This window comes from Ovis canadensis, chromosome 1 (genome assembly GCF_042477335.2).
Source record: "Ovis canadensis isolate MfBH-ARS-UI-01 breed Bighorn chromosome 1, ARS-UI_OviCan_v2, whole genome shotgun sequence".
Taxonomy (NCBI): domain Eukaryota; kingdom Metazoa; phylum Chordata; class Mammalia; order Artiodactyla; family Bovidae; genus Ovis; species Ovis canadensis.
Window position 1 is genome coordinate 56325069 of NC_091245.1, and position 26166 is coordinate 56351234.

The 26166-nt window shown below is 37.1% G+C and overlaps 1 protein-coding gene across 1 annotated transcript in view; it reads right to left on the minus strand.

Annotated features, from left to right (window-relative positions):
- The window catches only part of ADGRL4 (adhesion G protein-coupled receptor L4), a 144167-nt gene extending 137866 nt beyond the window's left edge, over positions 1-6301 (minus strand). The window contains exons 1-2 of the mRNA XM_069595650.1: positions 5810-6301; positions 4293-4442 (exon numbers count right to left, since the gene is read on the minus strand). Coding sequence (XP_069451751.1) covers positions 4293-4442; positions 5810-5831 — 172 coding nt within the window. The 5' untranslated portion in view covers positions 5832-6301. The remainder of the gene's footprint in view (positions 1-4292; positions 4443-5809) is intronic.
- Between the last annotated feature and the right edge of the window lie 19865 nt (positions 6302-26166).

Here is a 26166-nt window from a genome sequence, read left to right on the forward strand (position 1 = left end):
TACTGTGCACTAGAAGGTAACCAAAAATGTACTGAGAACCATAAGGAATAGTAATAATAATATATAGTTAAAGAATTAAAATCACCTACATTTTAGAGTTAAATTTCAAAAATTTCAATAGCCTTTAAACATACCCCAAAATTTCTACACAATCTTTTTCACCTCCTATCTTAAAATGTACTTACATGTCAGCATAAAGATAAGTGTATAAATAAATTATCATTAATACTTCAATAAAGTGGTAATAAATAAACTCTCATTAAAATTATACTGTTCCAACAATTTGATTTAAAAATCTGTACTGCCTGGATTATGTCAGGTGACTGATAATACACTGACATTTTTGGTAATCTAGAGAAGGCTGAGATTCCAGGGTTTGAGTCCTAGGTTTACCACATTACCCTTGGGATCTTGGAAAACTCACTCAAGCTTTCAGAGTCCTACTTCTCTCATATGTAAAGGCTGTAGCATGGAGCTCAACAGAAGCTATTAATAGCTATAATCAGTTATATTGGTGTTTGTCAGTAAAAGATAGCATCTGTAGTTTATATTTCAAAAGCTTGATATAAGAATAAAGATACACTGGGTAGAAGCAGTATAAACTATAATGAACTGTACAAATATAAAGTATTATTGGTTTTACGGGTTGGGTAAGTGACCTCTTGTGGGTTGACCCTCACTAATCCATTCTTACTCTACCTAAGGGAGTCATCTTTCTAATATCAACAGTCTTATCATTGTAATTCAGCTACTTAATATCTACCAGTGGTTCCTTTTTGGTTAACAGAACAAAGTCCATACCTTTGACATCTTGACTTAATTTCCACTGATCCCTCAACTAATATATATTGTGATATATAGTCAGCATGAAATAATTGGAGCTCCTTAAAACAAAACAAAAAAGCAAACAAAACACATGTTCAACTTCTAGGCCTTTGTTACTGCTGATTCCTTTTGCCTGACTTCTCTTGGTCACTTTGTTGATCTTAATGTGGGTGTTTTTCCTGTTCTGCTCCTTGTGACCCTATGGACTGTAGCCGATCAGGCTCCTCTGTCCATGGAATTCTCCAGGTAAGAATACTGGAATGGGTTGCCGTATCCTTCTCCAGGAGATCATCCCAACCCAGGGATCGAACCTGGGTCTACTGCACTGCAGGAAGATGCTTTATCCCTGAGCCACCAGGGAAGCTCACCTTAATAAGTCGATCTTTATTAAGTTGATCTTAATAAAACAAATTTATTCTCAATTCTGATTATAAATGTCACCTCCACTCGCAAAGTTCCTTGTAGTTGATTGGACATTTCAAATTTACCTCTCCTAATACCTTTTATAACATTGTGTCAAATTATTAATATAATTCTGTGACTGACCCCAGATATACTAGAAATCAAGGCCAATTTCCTATTTATAATTTTAACCCAAGGGCAGAGCAGTATCTGATAAGCAGAGGCCTTATGGTCAAACACAGTGAGTAATAATATAGGCACTGGATGAGATAGACTTGGGTTCAAATCCTGGCTCCTCTACTTATTTGTTTTGTCACTTGAGATTTTCACTTTACCTTCTTAAGACTCTATTTCCTTGTAGATATAATGGGAATAATAATGGATGAAAGTGTTATGCTAATTAATATAGTAGACTAAGTGCAGAGTAGATATTAACTATCCTAATGATGATGGTGATAATGATAATGATGAAGAACATAATAAGTACTTGTTTAATAAAAAGATAATTAATGAGACAAAATCACTACTATTAAAACTTCTTTCTATGGGACTGTGTAATCCAAAGTCTAAATAACTTATTCAAAACTAACTCTTAGAACAGAATACATTTAGTAAGGTTGGGTTATTATCATGATATTTATTTGGGAGGTCTTTGAGGGAGACAAATTTTATAAAGATAATGAAAGTGAAAATCAGTTGTGTCCGATTCTTTGTGATCTCATGGACTATACAATCCATGGAATTCTCCAGGCCAGAAAACTGAAGTGGATAGCCTTTCCCTTCTCCAGGGGATCCTTCCAACCCAGGGATCCAACCCAGGTCTCCAGCATTGCAGGTGGATTCTTTACCAGCTGAGCCACAAAGGAAGCCCAAGAATACTTGAGTGGGTAGACTATCCCTTCTCCAGTGGATCTTCTCAACCCAGGAGTCAAACTGGGATCTCCTGCATTGCAGGCATATTCTTTACCAACTGAGATATCAGGGAATGAAGACGGTATTTATAATTCCAAAAAAAAACAATTTTCATTGCTCAAAATGTAGGCATCCTCTGTAACAAAAATTCTGCCCAGTGATTTCATAGTGGTCTACTAACAATCTTAGAGAAAAGTAGGAAAGATGAGAAGCTCTTTAGAGATGAGAAAAAGGCAACAAGATTATTCATGCCCAAAATATAACCTAGATGATTCAGAAGTTAAAAATGTTTTAATTCCAAAAATCAGAGTAAATGTATTTACTGAAAAAAAGTGTCAAATCTGTCAGTGAATTAATAAAAGGTGAAAAAGATGAAAATCACTGATTGAACAATTTAAGAGGATATTATAAACCTCAAATAGTGAATATCAACACAAGTGAATATGTACCATTCTTTAAATGAGAAGGGAATTTAAGAAGAATTTTAAAAGAAAAAAATTCCCATTAAAAACTGTGTTATGTTTAAAAATGAAGTGCAGTGCCAAAGGTCTTAAAATATTTTTATTTTTCAATGGAAAATATTTTCTCCCCTTCAGCTGGCTACTGACTTAACTGCAGGGGGAAAAAACAACTGTATTGGATAATGGAAGATGTATTTTCAAAAGAAATCATTAAAAACATGATTAGGAACTGGTTGACTGATGAGGGTCCAAATTGTGAAAAATTACTGATGTTAATGATGGTAATCATGATAGTTGAAAAGTATCTAAAGAACAAAAAGGCAACATTGCTTATAAAGTACTCTGGTATAATTTGCAATGATTAGTGGAAAAACACACTAATATGTCTGATGCCATATTTTGAAGGTCACTCAACTATCAACTTGCCATAATGCCATTCAATTAAATACACAATAAAAATTCAAGATTATTTACAGAAAGAGCTTTGTAGTGCTTGCACAATAGTAAATTACAAATCTTGGCTATATATACAAGGAGAAATGCCTGATCTAATGCACCATTAAGCAACTGTAGCTTTGCTCCACATTTTTTAAACATTAAACTAATTATGATGAGGTCTGGCCTTACTATATACTGCATATTTAATCTTTTTAAAAGCCTATCAAATTGAATCATAAGATGCAACTTGTTTATGCTATATGCAAACACACACAATATTAACAATGTACAATATGCTGGCTTAATTAGAAAAAGTTCATGTTATCTTAAATACATTTAGGAGTGTAATACTACAAAGTTCTAATCTGAACTTGCCATTTAATTATATTTTAAAACTAATTTATCTAAGTTGGAACTTTTTTTTCTTGCTTTCTCCTACAGAGAATTTTGCCCTATTGACCTAGTTAAACTAGATTCTACTAAAAATGAAAGAGAGAATAAAGATTCAGTAAAGACTGAGGAAAGAAGAGGCATGATAATGATGGAGATGACAGATAAGAAATCACTTAAATTTGATTATCAGATGGTGTTCTGTTCATCAAGCCAACGGGCTAAATTGTAACCTCAAAGGAACTTTCCTGGAGTTCTTTCTCCAGGGTCTAGCCTAAAGTTCCATAAACAAGATCTACTATTTCAGAACAGAATATATTTCAAAATTTTCTCTCTCTCTCTCTCCAGGGTATATGTTCAGAGTACACAGAAGAAAAAATTTGAATTTCTTAATGATATTCTCAAATTTAGATACTCAAGTACTAAGGAAGGTTTCTAAATGCATCACATATGGATATAGCCTGGTCGTCATGAATTCTCTGTGCTTTTTTCCCTGAAAGTATTGACTTTGCTCTCTGCAACCTAGTTTTCCAGCTTAAGTTCAAGGGCAATCTACCCAAACTATTGGATTGGCCAAGAGTTCATTCAAATATTTCCATGCCATTTTATGGAACTACTTTCTAACTAACCCAATAAGATATGCATGGAATCACCAAAAATCCATAATCAAGTATAAAGTTTGACCTGTGAAGTTCAAATTTATTGTTTAGTTAATTAAGCTTTCTTTCTTTTTTTTTTTTTACCAATAGCATGAAATCAAGCAGTATAAAGTAAGACAACTTAATTTTTAGATTAGAAAAAAAGCATTCATATCAGAACTTAATATTAAAATACACAACAAAAGAGGTAATAAACATTGTTTACCTTCACAAATTGTGACACCATTTCCTGAATATCCAGTGTTGCAATAGCAGCCTTCAGCTCCATTCCGAATTTCACATTTTGCATTTGGGTGACAAGGCGTCTTGGTACAGTTTTGAGTGCAGCAACAATTCAGCAAAGTGGAAAAACCCACTAAGGAAAGTAGAGAATACACCTTTTCAAAAATAAAAACCTTCTTCCATTGTTGAATTAGACAATATATACATTAATATCCTTCTTTTTTTTTCCCATCTAGATACTTTATGAGAATTCCCTAAAGGAGAATTAAGGTAAATAACAGGACACAAGCAGGAATTAACACTTTTCTTCATTCTCAACATTTATCAAGTAAACCTCAACCAAGCTGAAACATAGTAATCAACCTGGCTTTATAAAGAAAACAGTATTCTGTTATCATTGGACCTTTCACCCAGAGGTGAGATACTTTTAAATGCAGTTGCATGACTGTAAAACAATATCCATACCCTGGGAATGACTCTGTGCAGAAAGAAATCAAGGTGAACTGAGTATCTGGGTCTTTTCAAAAAAGTCAAATCTGTTGTTTTAAGATGAAAAGCAATGTATCATATCATCGAGCAGGACAAACGCAATTAATGTTTGTTTTTTTTTTCTTTTTCCTGTGTTCTAAAGATCTTTCAAAATTCTGTCTTTTCCATAATAAAGTTTATTTTATATTTTCTTCCATTAGAAGGGGACAAAAAAAAAAAAAAAAAAACCTCCATGTACCTGTCAAAGACTGAGCTTCCAGAAACGGGACACCATTCAAACATGACCAACAACTTGCCCCGTGAGAGAGTACAAGCCTTCATTTCAGAGTTCTTGTAAACAAAGTTGGCAATGGTATTTTGTGGGCTGTTAGGAAAAGATAAGGAAAAGCAGTAGGACGTTCCTTTTTTATTGTTGTCCTAGTCCTTCTCAAGACAAGCCTGCTTGAGATGGACAGTTATGAATCATGCAAGTCATTATTCTGAAAACTGTCATCCAAGATAAATTGGCCTTATCTGGTAACAAGAGATTCTTAAACATTCAATTATAAATCCCAGCTTCACATAGGGCTGTATATAGTGTCTAAATCAGAATTAATTTGGCTTCAAAGATGTGATTTATTATTTTTCTACACAGTATCATCAAAATGTTGATTTTTAAGAAATTCAAAGTCTGGGCCAGCAGTCTCCCTTGAAACAAGGCCAGGAAACCTCTCACAAGTGTTAATGGTTTGAAGTTCCCAGATTTTTTGAGGGACAATCCGAAGAAAGGTCAAAGTCTGGGACTTTGGGGACTTGGTCAGCAGGAACAAAGAGATGACTTAGTCCCTGGATGCTGAATATCGAACCCCAGCGTTGAAAGGCCAAAGAGAAAAACATCCTGGGAAGGGCTTTTTCAGTTCTCCCAGGAGTCTTGGCGAAATGCACTTGGCCCGTGAGTACCACCTTAGAAATACCATACTCCCTACAGGTGCTGGTCCGGGCAGCCTTGGCCGCCGGGCACCTGGCACTTACCTAGAAGCGGGAGGAGTCTCATTGGCGGCGGCGCGGTGGTGGCGGTGGCGGTGGCGGTGGCGGAGGCGCGGGCGGAGCGATGGGACCAGCGGGCCGAGTACCTGGGACGCGGCGGGGCGGGCGCGCCAGACTCCTGGCTACGGCCCGCGTGACGCGGCCGCTTCCTCCCGCCACTTTCCGGCCTCTTTTGTGTGAGTGCGTGTGTCCAGCGCTGAGTCTGCAGGCCATGTCCGGACCTGACCCCTACGCCACTCTCACCTCCTCCCGGCCGCGGGGCTGCCAACCCCGTGAGCTCCGCGGGGTCTGCGGAGGGATTTTGCCCCGTCCCCGGGCGCAGGGTTCAGGGGGCAGACCTTCAAGTCAATGCGCTCCCGGTGTCTTTGGAGCGTACCCCCGAAAGAACTTCCAGAACTGCCTAGATCTCAGGGGCGCCATCCTACAACCTCAATTCCCAGGGCACGTCTTTTCTTTTTTTTTTCTCCTCCCTTCACTAATACTTTTCCCTAAAGAACTGTCGGTCCAGATTCATGTTGATGTATGGCAAAACCAATACAATATTGTAAAGTAATTAACCTCCAATTAAAATAAATAATTAAAAAAAAAATAGAAGTAGACTGGAAACTTAGCTCCAAACGACAGGGCCTGGATTTCCAGCTTTCAGTCTGCACCTTGTGGGAACTCAGGGCTCCATAGTGAAGAATAAAAAGTACTCTATCTTGCTTACAGGTTAGGCTTGTGTCTAAAATGAGTAAAAACCAAGCAAAGTAATGTCTATGCTTTTTAACATGCTAAGTTGGTCATAGCTTTTCTTCCAAGGAGCAAGTGTCTTTTAATTTCATGGCTGTGGTCACCATCTGCAGTGGTTTTGGAGCCCCCCAAAATAAAAGTCTACCACTGTTCCCACTGTTTCTCCATCTATTTGCCATAAAGTGATGGGACCGGATGCCATGATCTTCGTTTTCTGAATGTTGAGATTTATGCCAACTTTTTTCACTTTCTTCTTTCACTTTCATCAAGGGGCTCTTTAGTTCTTCTTCACTTTGTGTTATAAGGGTGGTGTCATCTGCGTATCTGAGGTTATTGATATTTCTCCCAGCAGTCTTGATTCCAGCTTGTGCTTCTTCCAGCCCAGCATTTCTCATGATGTACTCTGCAAATAAGTTAAATAAAAAGAGTGACAATATACAGCTTTGATGTACTCCTTTTCCTATTTGGAACCAGTCTGTTCCATGTCCAGTTGAGCTGCCTCCTGAGAAATCTGTATGCAGCTCAACCAATACTTTGCCAATAAAGGTTGTATAGTCAAGGCTATGGTTTTCCAGTAGTCATGTATGGATATGAGAGTTGGACTATAAAGAAAGCTGATCACTGAAGAACTGATGCTTTTGAACTGTGGTTTTGGAGAAGACTCTTGAGAGTCCCTTGGACTGCAAGGAGATCCAACCAATCCATCCTAAAGATCAATCCTAAATGTTCATTGGAAGCACTGATGTTGAAGCTGAAACTCCAATACTTTGGCCACCTGATGGGAAGAGCTGACTTATTTAAAAAGACCCTTATACTGGGAAAGATTGAAGGCAGGAGGAGAAGGGGATGATAGTGGATGAGATGGTAGGATGGCATCACCAACTCAATGGACATGAGTTTAAGTAAACTCCTGGAGTTGGTGATGGATTGAGAGGCCTGGCGTGCTGAAGTCCATGGGGTTGCAAAGAGTCAGACATAACAGAGCGACTGAACTATATACTACTATACTATATATAGACATTTTCTTGACTTTCAGTTCTTTTTCTGAACCCTCTTCTAGCTTAATTCTATTCCTACAAAATGCTCTTGAGGAACAGAAGTGTTGTATGATTTGCTTCAAATCACACACAGCGTCTTAAGTGACTGGTTAGAGTCAACCCCAGGCTCTCTTGTTTCTGAACCAGTCACACTGCTATATTCTTTATGTGGTGGTATCACCCTGAGAAGGCTACTGCAAAATGAGGAGTCATCAGTTCCTGTTACTCAGGGAGACTGGAAAGGTGTTTTGAATGCCCTAAATATCACGAAAAATAACTTTTGAACTTTATTCTGCTGTTAATTCATTTTCTTTGAAGATTCCTTCCCCGCCCCCCCCACCCCCCACTTTTTAAAGCTAGACAGTGATTCAGTGAATAAAACTCTGGCAGCAGTCTGAATGAGGGATGTTATGGAGACATCAAAGGCTGAGAAGCCAGAGTATTCCAGGAAATAGACTACAACTGCCTTAACCAGGATAGGAATATTCAGGTGGGGGAGATTGGGACAGATTGGAGAAAGAATTAAAGGAAATTGACATCTGGTGAACTTGCTGAGGCTGAAGGATAAGTTTAAGACAGAGTATGAATGTCCTCTAGACGTCTGAACAGAAACAGAAACCACAGCTGAAATTCACAAAAAGAAGAAAGATAGGATGAAGAGTGGCTTTGAAGGGGAAAAAGTAACAGACCTGGTTTTATAAGATAAAATTTGAGCTATTCCAATGACGCAATCCATTGGTGGAAAGCTAGTTTTTCCAAAGTCATTGCATCATACTTATCATATGCAGTCACTGAGTGTACTCATCATTTCAAAGACGTAAATGTGTAAATATATTATTTCCAGAGACAAGTTGTGTACTGAAACACAGTACTTGCTTCTAAAAATCACTATCATAAATTAGTTTACTCCATAGATCATCTGCACATGCTTACTCTTAATTTTTATACTAAAGATAATAGAAGGCAGCTGATTTTAAAAAATATTATTTTTCTCTATGTATTGCTTACAATTAATAAAAATTAGCTAAAATGCAATTAAAATATTCTCCAAACTATTCCTTTACATGTGTTTTTATTTAAAAAATGTTTATTCATTTACTTTTTATCAAGAAAATACAAGTGAGCAAAAAGGAAGCATGAAGTACTTAATGATGCTCATAGTTTTAAGATTATTCTTTTTAATCAAATTAAAATTTAATACTTGGAAAAGTCTATATCCATAAGAAATAAATATGATAACTGAATAATTTTGGATCTGTTGTCTTTATGTTAATGAAAAATATTTAGAATTTTCAATCCACATATTTTAATTGTGAGAGAAAATCATAGTTTAAAGAAGTATTCTCAAAGAAATACAGGACCTTAAGCTTAAGCTTTTATCAGCACTCTTTATTTGGGTACCACTGAGACACGTCTAGTTTTTCGAAAATTTAACAATCCCTTAGAGCTTGATTTTGGCCTAAATATAACACATGGAAGTAAAATCATTTTAAGCTGCCTACCTGATTGTGGTTTTAATACACTAGTACAAACATTCATCCTCACAATGTGAGATCTTATCAAATCCATGATTAGTTCTATCTTGGGTCTGTCTGTAAGGTGCCTGCCAAATTAAACAGGATTTCCTTGAAAGGTTCTTGGTCAGGTTGAAGCTTGCTGTGGATAGTATTTACTGTGGAAGACCTGGGTTTAGTTCTAACTTTTATCATGAGTAGAGTAGATTGTTTAACCTATTTGGGGACTAGTTTACCCACTGTTACATGGAAATAACAATGCTTGCCTTAGTAGATCATAGTGGGTTGCTAAAGTCATTAACATACATTTCAGAACTATTGGGTATTTGATACCTTTAATATTTAAAGCATCAAATATAGGAAAATATTACACAACTGAAATGAAGTCCTTTCCCATAAATGTATTTATGGTACCCACAGAGACTAATACAAGAAATACATCCAGCTTCTGGTCCCCCTTCATGAGACCCCTGGGATACTGATTCCTCACCTGGGTGTTGATAGTGTGACTGAATTCTAAGTGTTGGGCCAGCTCTGTGGCTATTTCTTAGAATATCACCATTACTTACATCACTGAATTTTCTCAACTATGGAAACTTTGTCAACAATTATTAATTTAAGTGTTTCCTCATTTCTTAGTATCTGTATTCCCATAGGACCCTCAGTAGGATTACAATTTACCAGATATGTTTTTCTACCACAAGTCAACTTTCTTTTTTTCAAATCTAGAATTAAAAATGTGCAATTGGGAAAATGCTGTAAACGGTTTAAAAGAAAAAAGAAAAATTGAGTTACGTGTAAAGTTGGAAAGAGTAATCAGATGGCAATATACTCAATGTTTAAACCAAGAAAAACTTTACCAAAGTGGAACATGAATTTCTCACTGTAAGGAAACTTCCACAAGTGGATAAGGATTGAGTTTCCACAATGTGAACCTGTCTGTTAATGATTCTTAACCTGGTCTCTTAGAACTGACAGTAAGAAATCTAACTAATTTTCCCTCTATGACACCTCACACAATAGCTTGAGGAAAAAGATATATAATTGTAAAAGTGATGACTGGATGAATAAATAAATCAATAAGTACTTAGAATGGTGTGTAGTCAAGTCTATTATAATAAAAATCTTTTACTTTGTAGTTTGTTTGCCTCAGATGTCTTTTAGGTCTCCAGATGCATTTTGTGTTATCGTTGTTGTTGCTGTTGTGTTAGTCGCTCAGTCGTGTCTAACTCTTTGCAACCCCATCGACTGTAGCCAGGCTCCTCTGTCCATGGGATTCTCCAGGCAAGAATACTGGAGTGAATAGCCATTCCCTTTTCCAAAGGGTCTTCCCAGCAGGGGACTGAACCTGGATTTCTTTCTTGCATTGTAGGCAGATTCTTTAACATCTGAGCCACCAGGAAAGCCCAGTTTCATGGGTATATAGCCTATCTCTATGACTTGCATTTAAATTTAAAGTCAGGAAAACCCTTAGTTAATTGTATCTATATTTCCCAAACTGTGAGGAACATTTTTTGGTCTCAGTTCAGTTCAGTCACTCAGTGGTGTCTGACTCTTTGTGACCCCATGAATCGCAGCACGCCAGACCTCCCTGTCCGTCACCAACTCCTGGAGTCCACCCAAACCCACGTCCGTTGAGTCGGTAATGCCATCCAGCCATCTCATCCTCTGTCGTCCCCTTCTCCTCTTGCCCTCAATCCCTCCCAGCATCAGAGTCTTTTCCAATGAATCAACTCTTCGCATGAGGTGGCCAAAGTACTGGAGTTTCACCTTTAGTATCAGTCCTTCCAATGAACACCCAGGGCTGATCTCCTTTAGAATGGACTGGTTGGATCTCCTTGCAGTCCAAGGGACTCTCAAGAGTCTTCTCCAACACCACAGTTCAAAAGCATTAGTTCTTCTGTTAAACTAATGATCTTAAATAGTCAGAGTAGAGATGCTACAACTTCTGAAACTAGTTACCTGGATATTTGTGACTTTCTAATCTATATTGAGTCTATCAAATGTCCATCTTGTATCAAATATAATTTTTAATGTTTTAGTACACATTTCCACAAAGCACTTTTAACAACTTAATTTTCTAATTATAATACTCAAGTTAGTTTAAAAAACTTTTTTTAATTGCGTTTCAAAAACTAGAAACAGAAACACTTCACTAGCTTTTGTGCTACAAAGAGGGTGCAAAAAGCATCTAGTAGTTTTCAACCTTGGCTGGAAGGGAGGAGATCCGAGTTCCTTCCCAGTCTGGTTGTTCGATTGTTTTGTGGCCTTCAGAAAACTCGCTAAATCGTTCCATCATTCTGTTTAACATTTGCAAATGTCTCTGCTTTATATGTGTTTTTCTGTTCTATGGTTTATAAAGATTTATAGATTAGCACCCACACTTTAGGAACTGACATTTTTAAGCCAGGCGTTAGCCAAAAAAATAGAAGTATGTGCATTATTCTGGTTGTATTGTAACTGACTTCTACATTATCTTATTAATGTATTTTCCTTTGTTTGAACCTTTTCCATGTTACAAGAATATGAAACTGACCTCACCTTTTAAAAATGGCAATACTTCTAAAATAGAAACCATGCTACAATCATCATCTAATTTAATATTGTTATACTTTTTAGCCATGCTTTTAACATGTTGTAGCATTGATTTATCTGTAGTTGATTGCTCTTTTTCATTAAATTGTCCAAAATAATATCCTGACAGGTTGCAGAGTCCATCAGGATGTGCAAGTAATTTAAATTATTTCTTAAGGTATGTAATACTTTGTGCTTTACATTTCTTTTACCTTTGTGTTCTTTAATCACCAGTTTATTATACTTTCTTAAAATTCTCCATTTCCCTCAATTTTTTACCAAAATTAAGTATTATAATTACATACTATCAGCATATTTCAGCTTCTTGTTCTTCACTGTCATCTATTAGTTTTAACATGTATATTGAGGATACAAGCTACTGATTCAAATCTCCAGGGGACATCATTATTAAAGTCCTACCACTTTTAGAATTATCTTTTTATTCTTGCTCATTCCTTCCTGTTTTGTCAGAAATCTTTAATCTTAGACAAGGTTTAGTTTTCTTATTGTAATTTATTTTATTAATATCCTTCTGTGAGAAGGGATTGGCTTAAAAATTAAAAACCTGTCTGGAAGTCTAAATAAGATACATTAGCTTATAGTCATTTGTGATTGATCTCATTAAAAAAATTGTTAAAGATAGGCATCATAACGTTCATTTTCCCCTTATCTCTATCTGCAATCACAAATAAATATAAATGTACTATCTCTAGTCAACCAATTGTGAAAATAATTGTGCTTACCCAGAAATAATTAGACAGATTTAAACGGAACATACTCAAAATTATGATAGCATAAAGGCATCATTGACACATAACTTGTATATTAACAGGATTTCCCTGGTGGCTCAGACGGTAAAGCGTCTTGCTTACAATGCGGAAGACCTGGGTTCGATCCCTGGGTCAGGAAGATCCTCTGGAGAAGGAAAAGGCAACCCACTCCAGTACTCTTGCCTGGAAAATCCCATGGACAGAGGAGCATGGTGGGCTACAGTCCACGGGGTCGCAAAGAGTCGGACATGACTAAATAACTTCACTTTCGCTTTCACTTTGTATGTTAACATTGTTAAACAAGGGCTAAGATAGCAGAGTTTATTTCTCATTTATGTCTTAAAAATTATTCACAAACAATTTATCTTCCCAAATTCTGAAATGTTATTGATGTTTTTCAAATTTTGTACCAAGTATTAATATTTTATTATTTAATATTTATTTATACCAAGTATTAATATTTTTTCAATGAAAAATTTTAAATGTATGAGTAAAATAGACTCCTTTGTCATATGAAAGTATATAAATGCCATTTGTTTTTATTCAGTGACTTACAAGAAAGTTATGGGAACCTAGAATGATGATCAGTTAGTGATAATTTCAGAAACATTTCTTTCCATGAATGGACTTCCACAAAGAGAAAACGTACTCAAAATGATGTCTTTTGGAAGTTGAAACTTGCTTGTAAAGTGTAAACAAGATTATTTATCATGTGAAGAGTAATGATGTGAAAAAAATTCTCACATTATTTTATTTTTGTGATGACTATGACTGCTGAGTCCAGAACACTGAATGATCAAGAGGTTTTATTTTTGTTTTTCATTAATGGGTATCCAAGTATTTATAGGTAACTTTTATAATATAAACACAGGTTTAAAATTAAAAGAATTCTAAACTATAATTGTAATAACATTTTTAGGTGTGAAATTATCTCACTGAAAAAGAAGTTTCAGTTAAATTATTATGTACATAATTGACCCTTTAATCATAAGGTTGATATCTTACTTCAAAGCGCTTTTTCACTTTGCCTCTTTAAATCAGAAAATAAAAATAAGCTTTCTGTGTAAGCAGGTAATTTAACGTAGGCACTTCCTAAATGTCCATCATTGCCTTCATATTTGTGAGAACTGAAGAGTTTTATTTATACTTGCAAGAAAGTACTTTTAAAAACAGTGCCTATTACTGTCTTCTTTTTGAAGCCTGAAATTAACATTATGTATTGTTTATACTTTCAGTGCTAAAATTAAGGTTGATGTATACAATTTTTTAAGTGATGTGTCTTGTTTACAATGTCTTATGGTCCATTACTATAGCATTTGAGAGGAACCACATAATTATGGTCTTATAGGTTGTCCTGTAAATATACTAATTTTGTTCCATTTCTCTACTATCCTTGTCAATAGAATGGCTAAATCTCATTTTTCTCATTTTTAATTTTTTTTCTTTTAAGGAACTTATAAGGCTGTCAACAAAAATGGATTAATTTTGTGCTTCTGTCACCATAAATTGTTCGATAATAACAGAATCATCCTTGAATTGTACCTCATACTTTCACTGTGCAAAAAGTTTACTGAAAGATAATATTCCAACATACACTATTCTTATCAGATACTTTAAATGTAAATATCCTGGTTCATGTTAGATGCCACGGAGCACTGAAGAAATATGTATATGGTCAAATAACTTTTCCAGATGCAACTTTTAATGTATATTTTGTAAGACTGAACCTATTAATCTGTACTTAGAGTACCAAAAGTCTCTAACACTGAGTCATCTCCAAATATCATTACCTAATAGAAGAAATAGTCTGTATAGTGTGTCTGATAATTAACTGCTGCTGCTGCTGCTGCTGCTGCTAAGTTTCGTCAGTCGTGTCCGACTCTGTGCGACCCCATAGACGGCAGCCCACCAGGCTCCGCTGTCCCTGGGATTCTCCAGGCAAGAACACTGGAGTGGGTTGCCATTTCCTTCTCCAATGCATGAAAGTGAAAAGTGAAAGTGAAGTCGCTCAGTCGTGTCTGACTCTTAACGACCCCATGGACTGTAGCTTACCAGGCTCCTCTGTCTGTGGGATTCTCCAGGCAAGAGTACTGGAGTGGGTTGCCATTGCCTTCTCCACTGCTAATTAACTAAGCCACTAGAAACAACAGAATATAATCTGTGAACTGTCCTGCTTTATCTGGAGAATTGTGCCCCTGATCCTATTTGTCACTGCTAAGACCACATTCTCATTGGCTTCCAATGACAACATATAACCAGGAGTTATCAAACTTCTTTATCTTCCAAAGCCAAAGGTGTTCCTTTAGCTGCCTGTTCTGATCAGTTCAGTTCAGTTCAGTTGCTCAATCATGCCCAGCTCTTTGTGATCCCATGGGCTGCAGCATGCCAGGCTTCCCTGTCCATCACCAACTCCCAGAGTGTGCTCAAACTCATGTCCATTGAGCCAGTGATGCGATCCAACCTGGCCTGATAACTCTATTTGAACAGGAAACTCAGTCCTGGCCACGCCTTCCTGCTCCTTCATGTGCCTTCCAATCAGTGGAAGTGGTCTATTTATCCTTCCAGTTCTCAGTGAGAAATTGTTTTTTGATGAGTACTTTTTTCTTTTATGATTAAAGGAAGTATTCAATTAGGTGATTGGAATCAAAAGAACATTCTGATGAGCAATATCCAAGATAAAGCATTACTCCAGTCAGGCTCACTCTGTATTTCCCTTGACAGATTTGTAGAAAGGTTTGATCTTTCATGAGAATTGGTTAGCAAATAAAGATGATTTTATTTTTTTTTCATTTAAAGAAAGAACAAATAATTTAAGTTTTAGTGTATTTCTCAGTGTTGTTTTCAAGTTTAGCATCAGATATCCTCTATAAATTCATTCCTTTTCCAGCTAACATGACTGAGTGTCTGCTGCTGCTGCTGCTAAGTTGCTTCAGTCGTGTCCAACTCTGTGCAACCCCATAGACGGCAGCCCACCAGGCTCCGCCGTCCCTGGGATTCTCCAGGCAAGAACACTGGAGTGGGTTGCCATTTCCTTCTCCAATGCATGAAAGTGAAAAGTGAAAGTGAAGTCGCTCAGTTGTGTCTGACTCTTAGTGACCCCATGGACTGCAGCCTACTATGCTCCTCTGTCCATGGATTTTGCAGGCAAGAATACTTGAGTGGGGGACTGAGTGTCTACTGAATTGCAAATTCTGTGTGATAGTCTGTAGAGTCAAGATTATAGTGTAAAAATCAGAAATATCCCAAGATGATCTGTGGGGCTCATTCTGGGTTTCCTAACCTGGGTCTGGAGATGCTCTTCTGCTTTATTTATTAGGAGAATCTGTGCCAAACTTGGCTTCCCATGGGGTCCCAAGGTGACCAGGTAGTTTCCCAGACATCTCTCTTATCAACATCTCATATCGAAAGTCAGACTTCTAGGCACCCAAATTGACCAATAAATATTTTCTATGCAACTGACAAGATTGATCTCCTATTGATCCCATCCAAAGGAAAAGCAAAGCCCTCTCCACTAGAAGGTATATCAGTACTTAATGTACAGCATAAAAGCTTTGACCAGTTAACTCTCCCATGGGGATGGTGGGAAGATTGCAGGACTTGAACTTTCTTTTCTGTTTCTGACCTTGGGCTTGTAAATTTCCCTGGATAGCTGCTTTGCTGCACAACTTGTTATGTTTGAAGTCTAGTGAAGGGGACTTGGCCTTCTGTTCTACCTTTTTATAAGGCAAGCCTAAGAAAATGGCTTTTTCGGAGGGTAGCAGATTCCTAGGAACCAAGAAATCTGGCTTTAAGGACAAGCTGCCTAACATCAAGGACTATATGACCTTCGGGAGATTAGACCTCCTCCTGTGAGTGGCTGGGACAGAAGAGAAAACTGCCTCCTAATGGAAAAAGAAGAAATCCGAATCCAAACTATCTTGATAGGCAACCCAGCATGAATCTTTGGACAGCCCTATTCCTATACCATATAACTTTATATATATATCATATAACATGTTCCTGACTTCATTAAAGGTGGAGTTAAGCAAGGATAAATCAAAAAATAAATTCATACTAAGAAATAATAGTCAATAAAGGTATAAGAACATAGACTGTTATACGGGTGTGGCAGGGATTGCTGGTGGTTTTCTCAACAATTATCTTTTTCTGTCTTTCCTGATAATGCTCCCAGTGTTTGAAGCTGTGAATTTGGCCTATTCTTTTCTAGTCTACTTTGCAGCTAGGAGTGCTGAAACTGAGTACTGGCCACTGAGGTATAAGCACAAGCTTTGGATTTCACTTCTAGAAACCTTCTCTAAATAGGCTAATTTTTCTCACTTCTTCTTCCTTTCTGATGCTTTTGACACAGTGGTAAAAAATCACAACTCTAGCCATTATCTTATACCAGGAGAAAGAGCTGAGGCCTCTCTTGGTGCAGTGATAAAGTAGTTCGATCCCTGAGGATAGTGGATACAGTGCTGCCTCTTAGAATTGGCAGAATTAGCTGCCCTTGTCTTCCTTAATGTAAAGAAAATAACCTGCTATCTTGCTTGATCCATTGTTATATTGGAATTTACTCTCAAGCCTAGGTAAACCTAATCCCAGCTGATGTTTTCTGAACTAGCAATGATTTAGATTTGAGAGAGCTGGATATGAGGACAAAGATGTGATAGACATACCAGGACAAAGGCGTGACTACCACGGCAGTCTGCAACTATATTTTGTACCAACATAATGCCAGGCCTCCACCTAATTTGCTCTTGACTCCCATAAGGTAATGATCAGAGACTGTCAGTGAAGGAAACTGAGGCTTAGGCAGGAAATAAGCTGGATTTAGAAAAGGCAGAGGAATGAGATAAAGTTGCTAACATCTGTTGGATCATAGTAAAAGCAAGAAAGTTCCAGAAAAAACATCTACTTCTGTTTTATTGATTACACCAAAGTGAAACACAACAAACTATGTGGCTCACAACAAACTGTGGGAAATATTTCAAGAGATGGGAATAGCAGACCACTTTACCTGCCTCCTGAGAAACCTGTGTGCAGATCAAGAAGCAACAGTTAGAACTAGACATGGAATAATGGACTGGTTCCAAATTGGCAAAGGAGTACATCAAGGCTGTATATTGTCACCCTGCTTGTTTACCTTATATGCAGCGTACATCATGTGAAATGCCAGGCTGAATGTAGCGCAAGCTGGAATCAAGAGTGCTAGGAGAAATGTCAATAACCTCAAATAGGCAGATGACACCACCACTGTGGCAGAAAGCAAAGAGGAACTAAAGAGCCTCTGATGAAAGTGAAAGAGAGTGAAAAAGCTGGCTTAAAATTCAAAGTTCGAAAAACTAAGATCATGGTATCCGATCCCATCCCTTCATGGCAATTAGATGGGGAAACAATGGAAACAGTGACAGACTTTATTTTCTGGGCTCTAAAATCACTGCAGATGGTGACTGCAGCCATGAAACAAAAGACACTTGCTCCTTGGTAGAAAACTATGACCAACCTAGATAGCATATTAAAAAGTAGAGACATTACCTTGCCGACAAAGTTCTGTCTAGTCAAAGCTATGGTTTTTCCAGTAGTCATGCATGGATGTGAGAGTTGGACCATAAAGAAAACTGACTCTTGAGAGTCATAAATATAAGTCATGTGTATAAATATATATGTATTTAGTGCATATTCATCTGTATATAAAAATCCACATAGACACAAATATAGTAACTACTTAAAATATGACTGCTTTTTATACATCAGTACAACAAAAATATCCAAAATTAGAATCTTTATTTTCAGATTCCTTTTTTTTACACTTATTTATTGAGTCCAGGGATTAAAAAAAAAATTAGGACAAAATAAATGGTTTTTCAATATTTATTGTGAAATAATATATTTAATGTTAAATCTCTCTTTATCCCTATTCTTTGAGCATTAATAGCTTATAATAATAGATCCTTAAGTTGTAAATTCAGTGTGTCTGCCCTCTGATGGCCTCTTGATGATGTGATCACTAATCTAGAGCCAGACATCTTGGAATGTGAAGTCAAGTGGGCCTTAGAAAACATCACTATCAACAAAGCTAGTGGAGGTGATGGAATTCCAGTTGAGCTGTTTCAAATCCTGAAAGATGATGCTGTGAAAGTGCTGCACTCAATATGCCAGCAAATTTGGAAAACTCAGCAGGGGCCACAGGACTGGAAAAGGTCAGTTTTCATTCCAATTCCAAAGAAAGGATATGCCAAAGAATGCTCAAACTACCGTACAATTGCACTCATCTCACATGCTAGTAAAGTAATGCTCAAAATTCTCCACGCCAGGCTTCAGCAATACATGAGCCATGAACTTCCAGATGTTCAAGCTGGTTTTAGAAAAGGCAGAGGAATCAGAGATCAAATTGCCAACATCTGCTGGATCATGGAAAAAGCAAGAGAGTTCCAGAAAAACATCTCTTTCTGCTTTATTGACTATGCCAAAGCCTTTGACTGTGTGGATCACAATAAACTGGAAAATTCTGAAAGAGATGGGAATACCAGACCACCTAACCTGCCTCTTGAGAAATCTGTATGCCGGACAGGAAGCAACAGTTAGAACTGGACATGGAACAACAGACTGGTTCCACATAGGAAAAGGAGTACGTCAAGGCTGTATATTGTCACCCTGCTTATTTAACTTATATGCAGAGTACATCGTGAGAAACTCTGGACTGGAAGAAGCACAAGCTGGAATCAAGATTGCCAGGAGAAATGTCAATAACCTCAGATATGCAGATGACACCACTCTTATGGCAGAAAGTGAAAAGGAGCTAAAAAGCCTCTTGATGAAAGTGAAAGAGGAGAGTGAAAAGTTGGCTTAAAGCTCAGCATTCAGAAAACGAAGATCATGGCATCCAGTCCCATCACTTCATGGCAAATAGATGGAGAAACAGTGGAAACAGTGTCAGACTTTATTTTGGGGGGCTCCAAAATCACTGCAGATGGTGACTGCAGCCATGAAATTAAAAGACGCTTACTCCTTGGAAGAAAAATTATGACCAACCTAGATAGTATATTCAAAAGCAGAGACATTACTTTGCCGACTAAGGTCCAGCTAGTCAAGGCTATGGTTTTTCCTGTGGTCATGTATGGATGTGAGAGTTGGACTGTGAAGAAAGCTGAGCACTGAAGAATTGATGCTTTTGAACTGTGGTGTTGGAGAAGACTCTTGAGAGTCCCTTGGACTGCAAGGAGATCCAACCAGTCCATTCTGAAGAAGATCAACCCTGGGATTTCTTTGGAAGGAATGATGCTAAAGCTGAAACTCCAGTACTTTGGCTACCTCATGAGAAGAGTTGACTCATTGGAAAAGACTCTGATGCTGGGAGGGATTGGGGGCAGGAGGAGAAGGGGCGACAGAGGATGAGATGGATGGATGGCATCATGGACTGGATGGACGTGAGTCTGAGTGAACTCTGGGAGTTGGTGATGGAGAGGGAGGCCTGGCGTGCTGCGATTCATGGGGTCACAAAGAATTGGACACGACTGAGCGACTGAACTGAACTAAGTTGTAAATTAAATTAAAGAGATCATCCCTGATTAAAATATGAATGTGACATGAAAGCACCTCAGTGTGTGTGGCAAACTCAAATCCAAGTGATTTAACTGCTCATGTCTCCAACATCTGAGCATTTTGCTTATTCCATTAAAAATAATGACAGACCTCCAGGATTTCCAAGAAATACATAAGGATTTTGTTCAATCAAAGGGTTAATGAAACATTTCTAGAGAGTTGACAAAATGACTTTAATAGATTATGAAGACAGTCACTAAAAAATGAGATAGCATTTATCAGAGTAACATGAAAAAAGCATCCCAGTGTGCTGTATTGATAATGGGAATTTTTAATTAATTTATATCACATGGTGTTCCTGTAACATAATCCAGGGCTTTGGGAGTGAAGTAATTGTGGTTTATTGAGAAAGCTTTTGGTTTCTAAGTCATTGACATCTTAAGTGCCATGTTTAGAATTAATAAGTTTGATAGTACAGTTGTTGGTTATGGTTTTACTTTCAAGTGCAATTATTAGATAATATTCATTTGCAGATATTGGTGAATTTGCATCCTGGAGTCAAAAAGGATAAAATTTAGATCCCTGATAAGTAGTCCTTTTATAGTTTTTATCAAGCGTCCTAAATACTTTTCTAAATATCAACATTTTGCATGATCAGATGACACCACATTTATGGCAGAAAGTGAAGAGGAACTAAAAAGCCTCTTGATGAAAGTGAAAGAGGAGAGTGGAAAAAGTTGGCTTAAAGCTTAACATTCAGAAAACTAAAATCATGGCATCTGGTCCCATCACTTCATGGGAAATGGATGGGGAAATAGTGGAAGCAGTGACAGACTTATTTTTTGCGGGGGGTGGCGGGGGTCAGAGGTCGGAGCTCCAAAATCACTGCAGATGGTGATTGTAGCCATGAAATTAAAAGACGCTTACTCCTTGGAAGGAAAGTATGACCAACCTAGAGAGCATATTCAAAAGCAGAGACATTACTTTGCCAACAAAGGTCCGTCTAGTCAAGGCTATGGTTTTTCCAGTCGTCATGTATGGATGTGAGAGTTAGACTGTGAAGAAAGCTGAGTGCCGAAGAACTGATGCTTTTGAACTGTGGTGTTGGAGAAGACTCTTGAGAGTCGCTTGGACTGCAAGGAGATCCAACCAGTCCATTCTAAAGGAGATTAGGCCTGGGTGTTCTTTGGAAAGATTGGTGTTGAAGCTGAAACTCCGGTACTCTGTCCACCTCATGCAAAGAGTTGACTCATTGGAAAAGACTCTGATGCTGGGAGGGATTGGGGGCAGGAGGAGAAAGGGATGACAGAGGATGAGATGGCTGGATGGCATCACCGACTCAATGGACATGAGTTTGGGTGAACTCCGGGAGTTGGTAATGGACAGGGAGGCCTGGCCTGCTGCGATTCATGGGGTCGCAAAGAGTTGGACATGACTGAGGGACTGAACGGAACTGAAACTCTTATTTTATAATTCACATTATCTTAAAAATGTGTTGATACTATTAAGATACATTGAAAAATAAATTTGGGGAGAAAACGTGGGAAAATTTGAAGTACCTTTCTCTGTTATAAATAAAATGGAGATTCAGGGTAATGGTCCATTAAGGAACAAAATAAGAATAGTCTATAAAGTTTTTTTGCATTATAAGCACACGTTAGGAATGAGGGGCACCTTTCAATTTGTGATTGGTGATTTTTTAATGAAATTTAATTTTTAAAAATTTTCCATGTAACTTGAATTTACTTCCTTACTTTAACTCTTACCGTGATCTATCTCAGTATTGTTCCTTACATGTGAGTAGAATGCCGCACATCAGACTATAAGTTCCCTCAGGGACAAATTCTGTGTTGTTTAGCTCTAAGTATGCAGTTTTGAGTCACATACTATGCTTACCATTGCTGTCCATTGTGAAAATCGATCCTGTAAAATCCATCCTGTGGGTATTACAGCAATAATGCCTAAGAATGTTTTGACACGAGTGGCCTCCTACTCAAATTCTCTGCAGTTGTTAGTTAATTACTTAAACAAAGAAAAAAAAAACCCACACACAAACACCTAAACTGATTTGGAGAGTGATTGTTCAATGTTTATCAAAAGCCTTAAAAATATTGTCATCTTTTGACTCAGTGGTTCCTGTCTTTTACAAATATTCTAAAAAAATAAACACAGAAAGAACTCCTTTAGACAATTTTTAAGCATCAAAATATGTATAGCCACTTTATTAATAACATTCAAATATTGGAAACAATTTAAAAACTCAACAAGAGGGAAATAATTAAGGAAACTGTGGCAAATTAGTGTTACAGGGTCATATAAAACTAGTGATAGTAATTTCAAAATGTGCTTATCAGTGCTATTTTTTAATTTAAAAAGAAAAAAGGTATGAATTCCCAAAAGGAAATGATAGTAAATATCTGATCCATTTCAAATGCAATAAACTATAGTATATAATAAATCATGAAGTAGAATTGTCAATTTATATTTTTCATTCAAATATAAATTAACATAATTTCTGATGAATCAAAAATACTATAAAGTAAAAAATATATTTAGATATGAACTATTTAAAACAAAGTGATTTTGATCTCTTTTTAGAAAATGCTGTATTTAAAAATGTCACTATTGTTAATGTTGACTCATGAGTATATTTTTATGTAAATTAGTTCCTTCTGCTGAAGAAGCTCTTTTTGACTTTATATTACTCAAAAGAATGATGTAGGGATATACTATAAAATAATTCCAAATACTTCATTCTAAATATTTTATCCTATATAATACGTCTCTGGGCTTCTGTGGAAGCTCAGTGGTAAAGAATCCATCTGTAATTGCAGAAGACGCAGGTTCGGTCACTGGGTTGGGAAGATCTGCTGGAGAAGGAAATGGCAACCCACTCCAGTATTCTTGCCTGGAGAATCCCATGGACAGAGGAGCCTGGTGGGCCACACTCCATGGGGTTGCAAAGTGTCAGGCATGACTTACTGACTAAACAACAATATATCCTCTAGATAACTTTGAAGAGATTATTTAAAAGAAGATTTTAGTTTTTTATTCCTGGCTTTGCAAACTTTTGGTGGCTCAGAGGGTAAAGTGTCTGCCTGTAATGCAGGAGAGCTGTGTGGGAAAGATCCCCTGGAGAAGGAAATGGCAACCCACTCCAGTATTCTTGCCTGGAAAACTCCATGGATGGAGAAGCCTGGTGGGCTACAGTCCATGGAGTCGCAAAGAGTCAGACATGACTGAGTAACTTCATTTTCACTTGCAAACTTTTTATTTATTTATTTTATTTTATATTGGGATATAGTTGACTTACAATGTTGTATTAGTTTCAGGAATGTAGCAAAGTGATCCAGTTGTACATATACTTCTCTGGTGGCCCAGCTGGTAAAGAATCTGTCTGCAATGTGGGAGACCTGGGTTTGATCTCTGGGTTGGGAGGATCCCCTGGAAATGAGAACAGGTACCTACTCTAGTATTCTGGCCTGGAGAAATCCACGGACTGTATATTCCATGGGTCACAAAGAGTCGGACATGACTGAGTGACTTTCACTTTCGTATATATATTCATTATTTTTCAGGTTCTTTTTTCAAATAGGTTATTATAAAAGAGTTCCTTGTGCTATACCGTAGGTCCATGTTGATTATCTATTTTATATCTAGTAGTGTGTATATGTTAATCCCAAACTCCTAATTTATCCCCTCCCTCAACTTTTCCCCTTTGTTAACCATAATTTTGTTTTCCATGTCTTTGAGTCTCTTTCTGTTTTTAAATAAGTTCATTTGTTTCATCTTTTCAGATTGATTGTAAACTACATATTTCGGTTTTGTTACAAAGAATAGTTTCCTGGTTTTCCTTTTCTTTGATTTTATCATGGATAAATGAAAGTGTTGTTGTAGACTTATCAAATAACTATACTTGCAATACTATTATGTTCATATTTCATTTATTTGGAATCTCTTTGAAGTAGAGTAAGGATTGTTACTGAAAAAGATTTGCAATGTCATAATGTATTTGCCTACTTAGACTCACTGTCACAGAACTGGCAAGATTTGTAGATTAGTAACTGATTTGTCTTTTCTCATTAATTGTATAACAGTGATCTTCATTTAGATAAAGTAAATGATCTTAGATTTTTTAAATGCCAAACCTAATGACGTAATGCTAACAAAAGATACCAATGTACTGATTCTTAAAAACAATCCTGAATACTGGGAAAACTGAATACAATAAGTATGACAAATGCAATTTCAAATGTTACTTATAAAGACTATTCAGTGAAATGGAAGATCAGTATAAGTCTAAGTAAAGAACAGAAAGAAAATTCCTAAAATTTTTATGTAATCTACAAAATAGCATACCCAGTAATATTAACAGTAAAAACTAATACCTACTGTCTAGTATCTGTTTGTTATGCTCCAGTCACTTTAAAGCATTGGTAGATAAAAGTTCATGTATATTTGAGATAACTCCATGAACTAAATACTGTTAGTCAAATTGAGATCTCAGGCTTAGGAAGAATAAAATGTGTCCAGTGTCATCCCCAGTGACTCAGAGAGTAAAGAATCTGCTTGCTGTGCAGGGGACACAGGAGTTGCAGGTTTGATCCCTGGGTTGGGAAGATCCCCTGAAGGAGGAAATGGTGACCTACAGCAGTATTCTTGCCTAGAAAATCCCATTGAGAGAGGAGCCTGACAAGCTACAGTCCATGGGGTCGCAAATAGTTAGACACAACCAAAATAACTAAACACAGTACATTAAATCTACTGACGAGTATTAGTATCAGGATCCCATCTCATGGTTCATGGTTTCACCTGCCACATCAGTGTTTTAAAATTGGTTTACCTGTAATCCATAATAAGAGGTTTGTTTATAGCACTGCAAACTCAACATGTGGACACACACATATAAACACACACATAAGTTTAAATAGATATGTAACTTCAAAGAATAACATATATTAATACCAACACACTCATTCTTTTTTGCTTGTTTCTTAACAATTTGGTTCTGCAGTTTGATGAAGTAGACCCACCTTTTCCTGTCAGAGCAACAGGAAAACAAACTTCCTCTTTCCAGAAGTGGCTACAGGAAGTAGCCAAATACTTTGGCCAATTATTGTCAGAAAAACATTTGACTATCGATTATGGAAAATTCACAGTTATTGTTTTACACAAAATGACTTGGTATTCTAATAGATAAAACTAAGTTGTGTTCACTTTAACTCGTTCACTTATCTGGAAGTCTATTTTCTGACTAATGTCCTAGTCATGTGGATAACACTGTTCAAAATCAAACATGTTATAGGAAGCAAGTTGCTTGAATGATAGAGGTCAGAAACAAATAGATCTGGCTTTTCATTCTGAGGCAACTGCTTACCCTATCCTCAAGAACTCCTGCTGCATAACTCCCATAAAGGAAAATTGATGGGAAAATTTGAGATGTTTATACTAAAACATTTGTCCCTGCATGTCTTGAATATTTGTTAATATTGCACTTAAGTGCAATGTATTATACATGGCCTTGGAGAAGTAACAATGAATATGATGAAATTTGACCAGACTCATGTCTTGGTTGTTTACACCTGCCAGATTTAAACCATACCCCTAGAAGCACATAAAATTATTTACTTGAATGCCTAAAGCAGTTTTCAAAAATTAAACATCCCCTGTTCTCCTTTGCCTCCTCCCTCAAAATATCTAAAAGCTGTGTTTACCTGCAAATTTAAGTTAAGGACGATGCCATTGTGATACTTGAAACATAGTCCTTGGAATCACTATTGACTAATCAACTCAGTTAAGTTCAGTTCAGTCGCTCAGTCATGTCCAACTCTTTGCAACCCCATGGACTGCAGCACACTAGGTTCCCCTGTCCATCACCAACTTCCAGAGCCTACTCAAACTCATGCCCATCGCGTCAGTGATGTGATCCAACTATCTCATCCTCTGTTGTCCCCTTCTCTTCCCGCCTTCAATCCTTCCCAGCATCAGGGTCTTTTCCAATGAGTAGATTCTTTGCATCACATGGCCAAAGTATTGGAGTTTCAGCTTCAGCATCAGTCCTTCCAATGAATATTCAGGACTGATTTCCTTTAGGATTGACAGGTTGGATCTCCTTGCAGTCCAAGGGATTCTCAAGAGTCTTCTCCGCCAACACAGCTCAAAAGCATCGATTCTTTGGCAGTCAGCTTTCT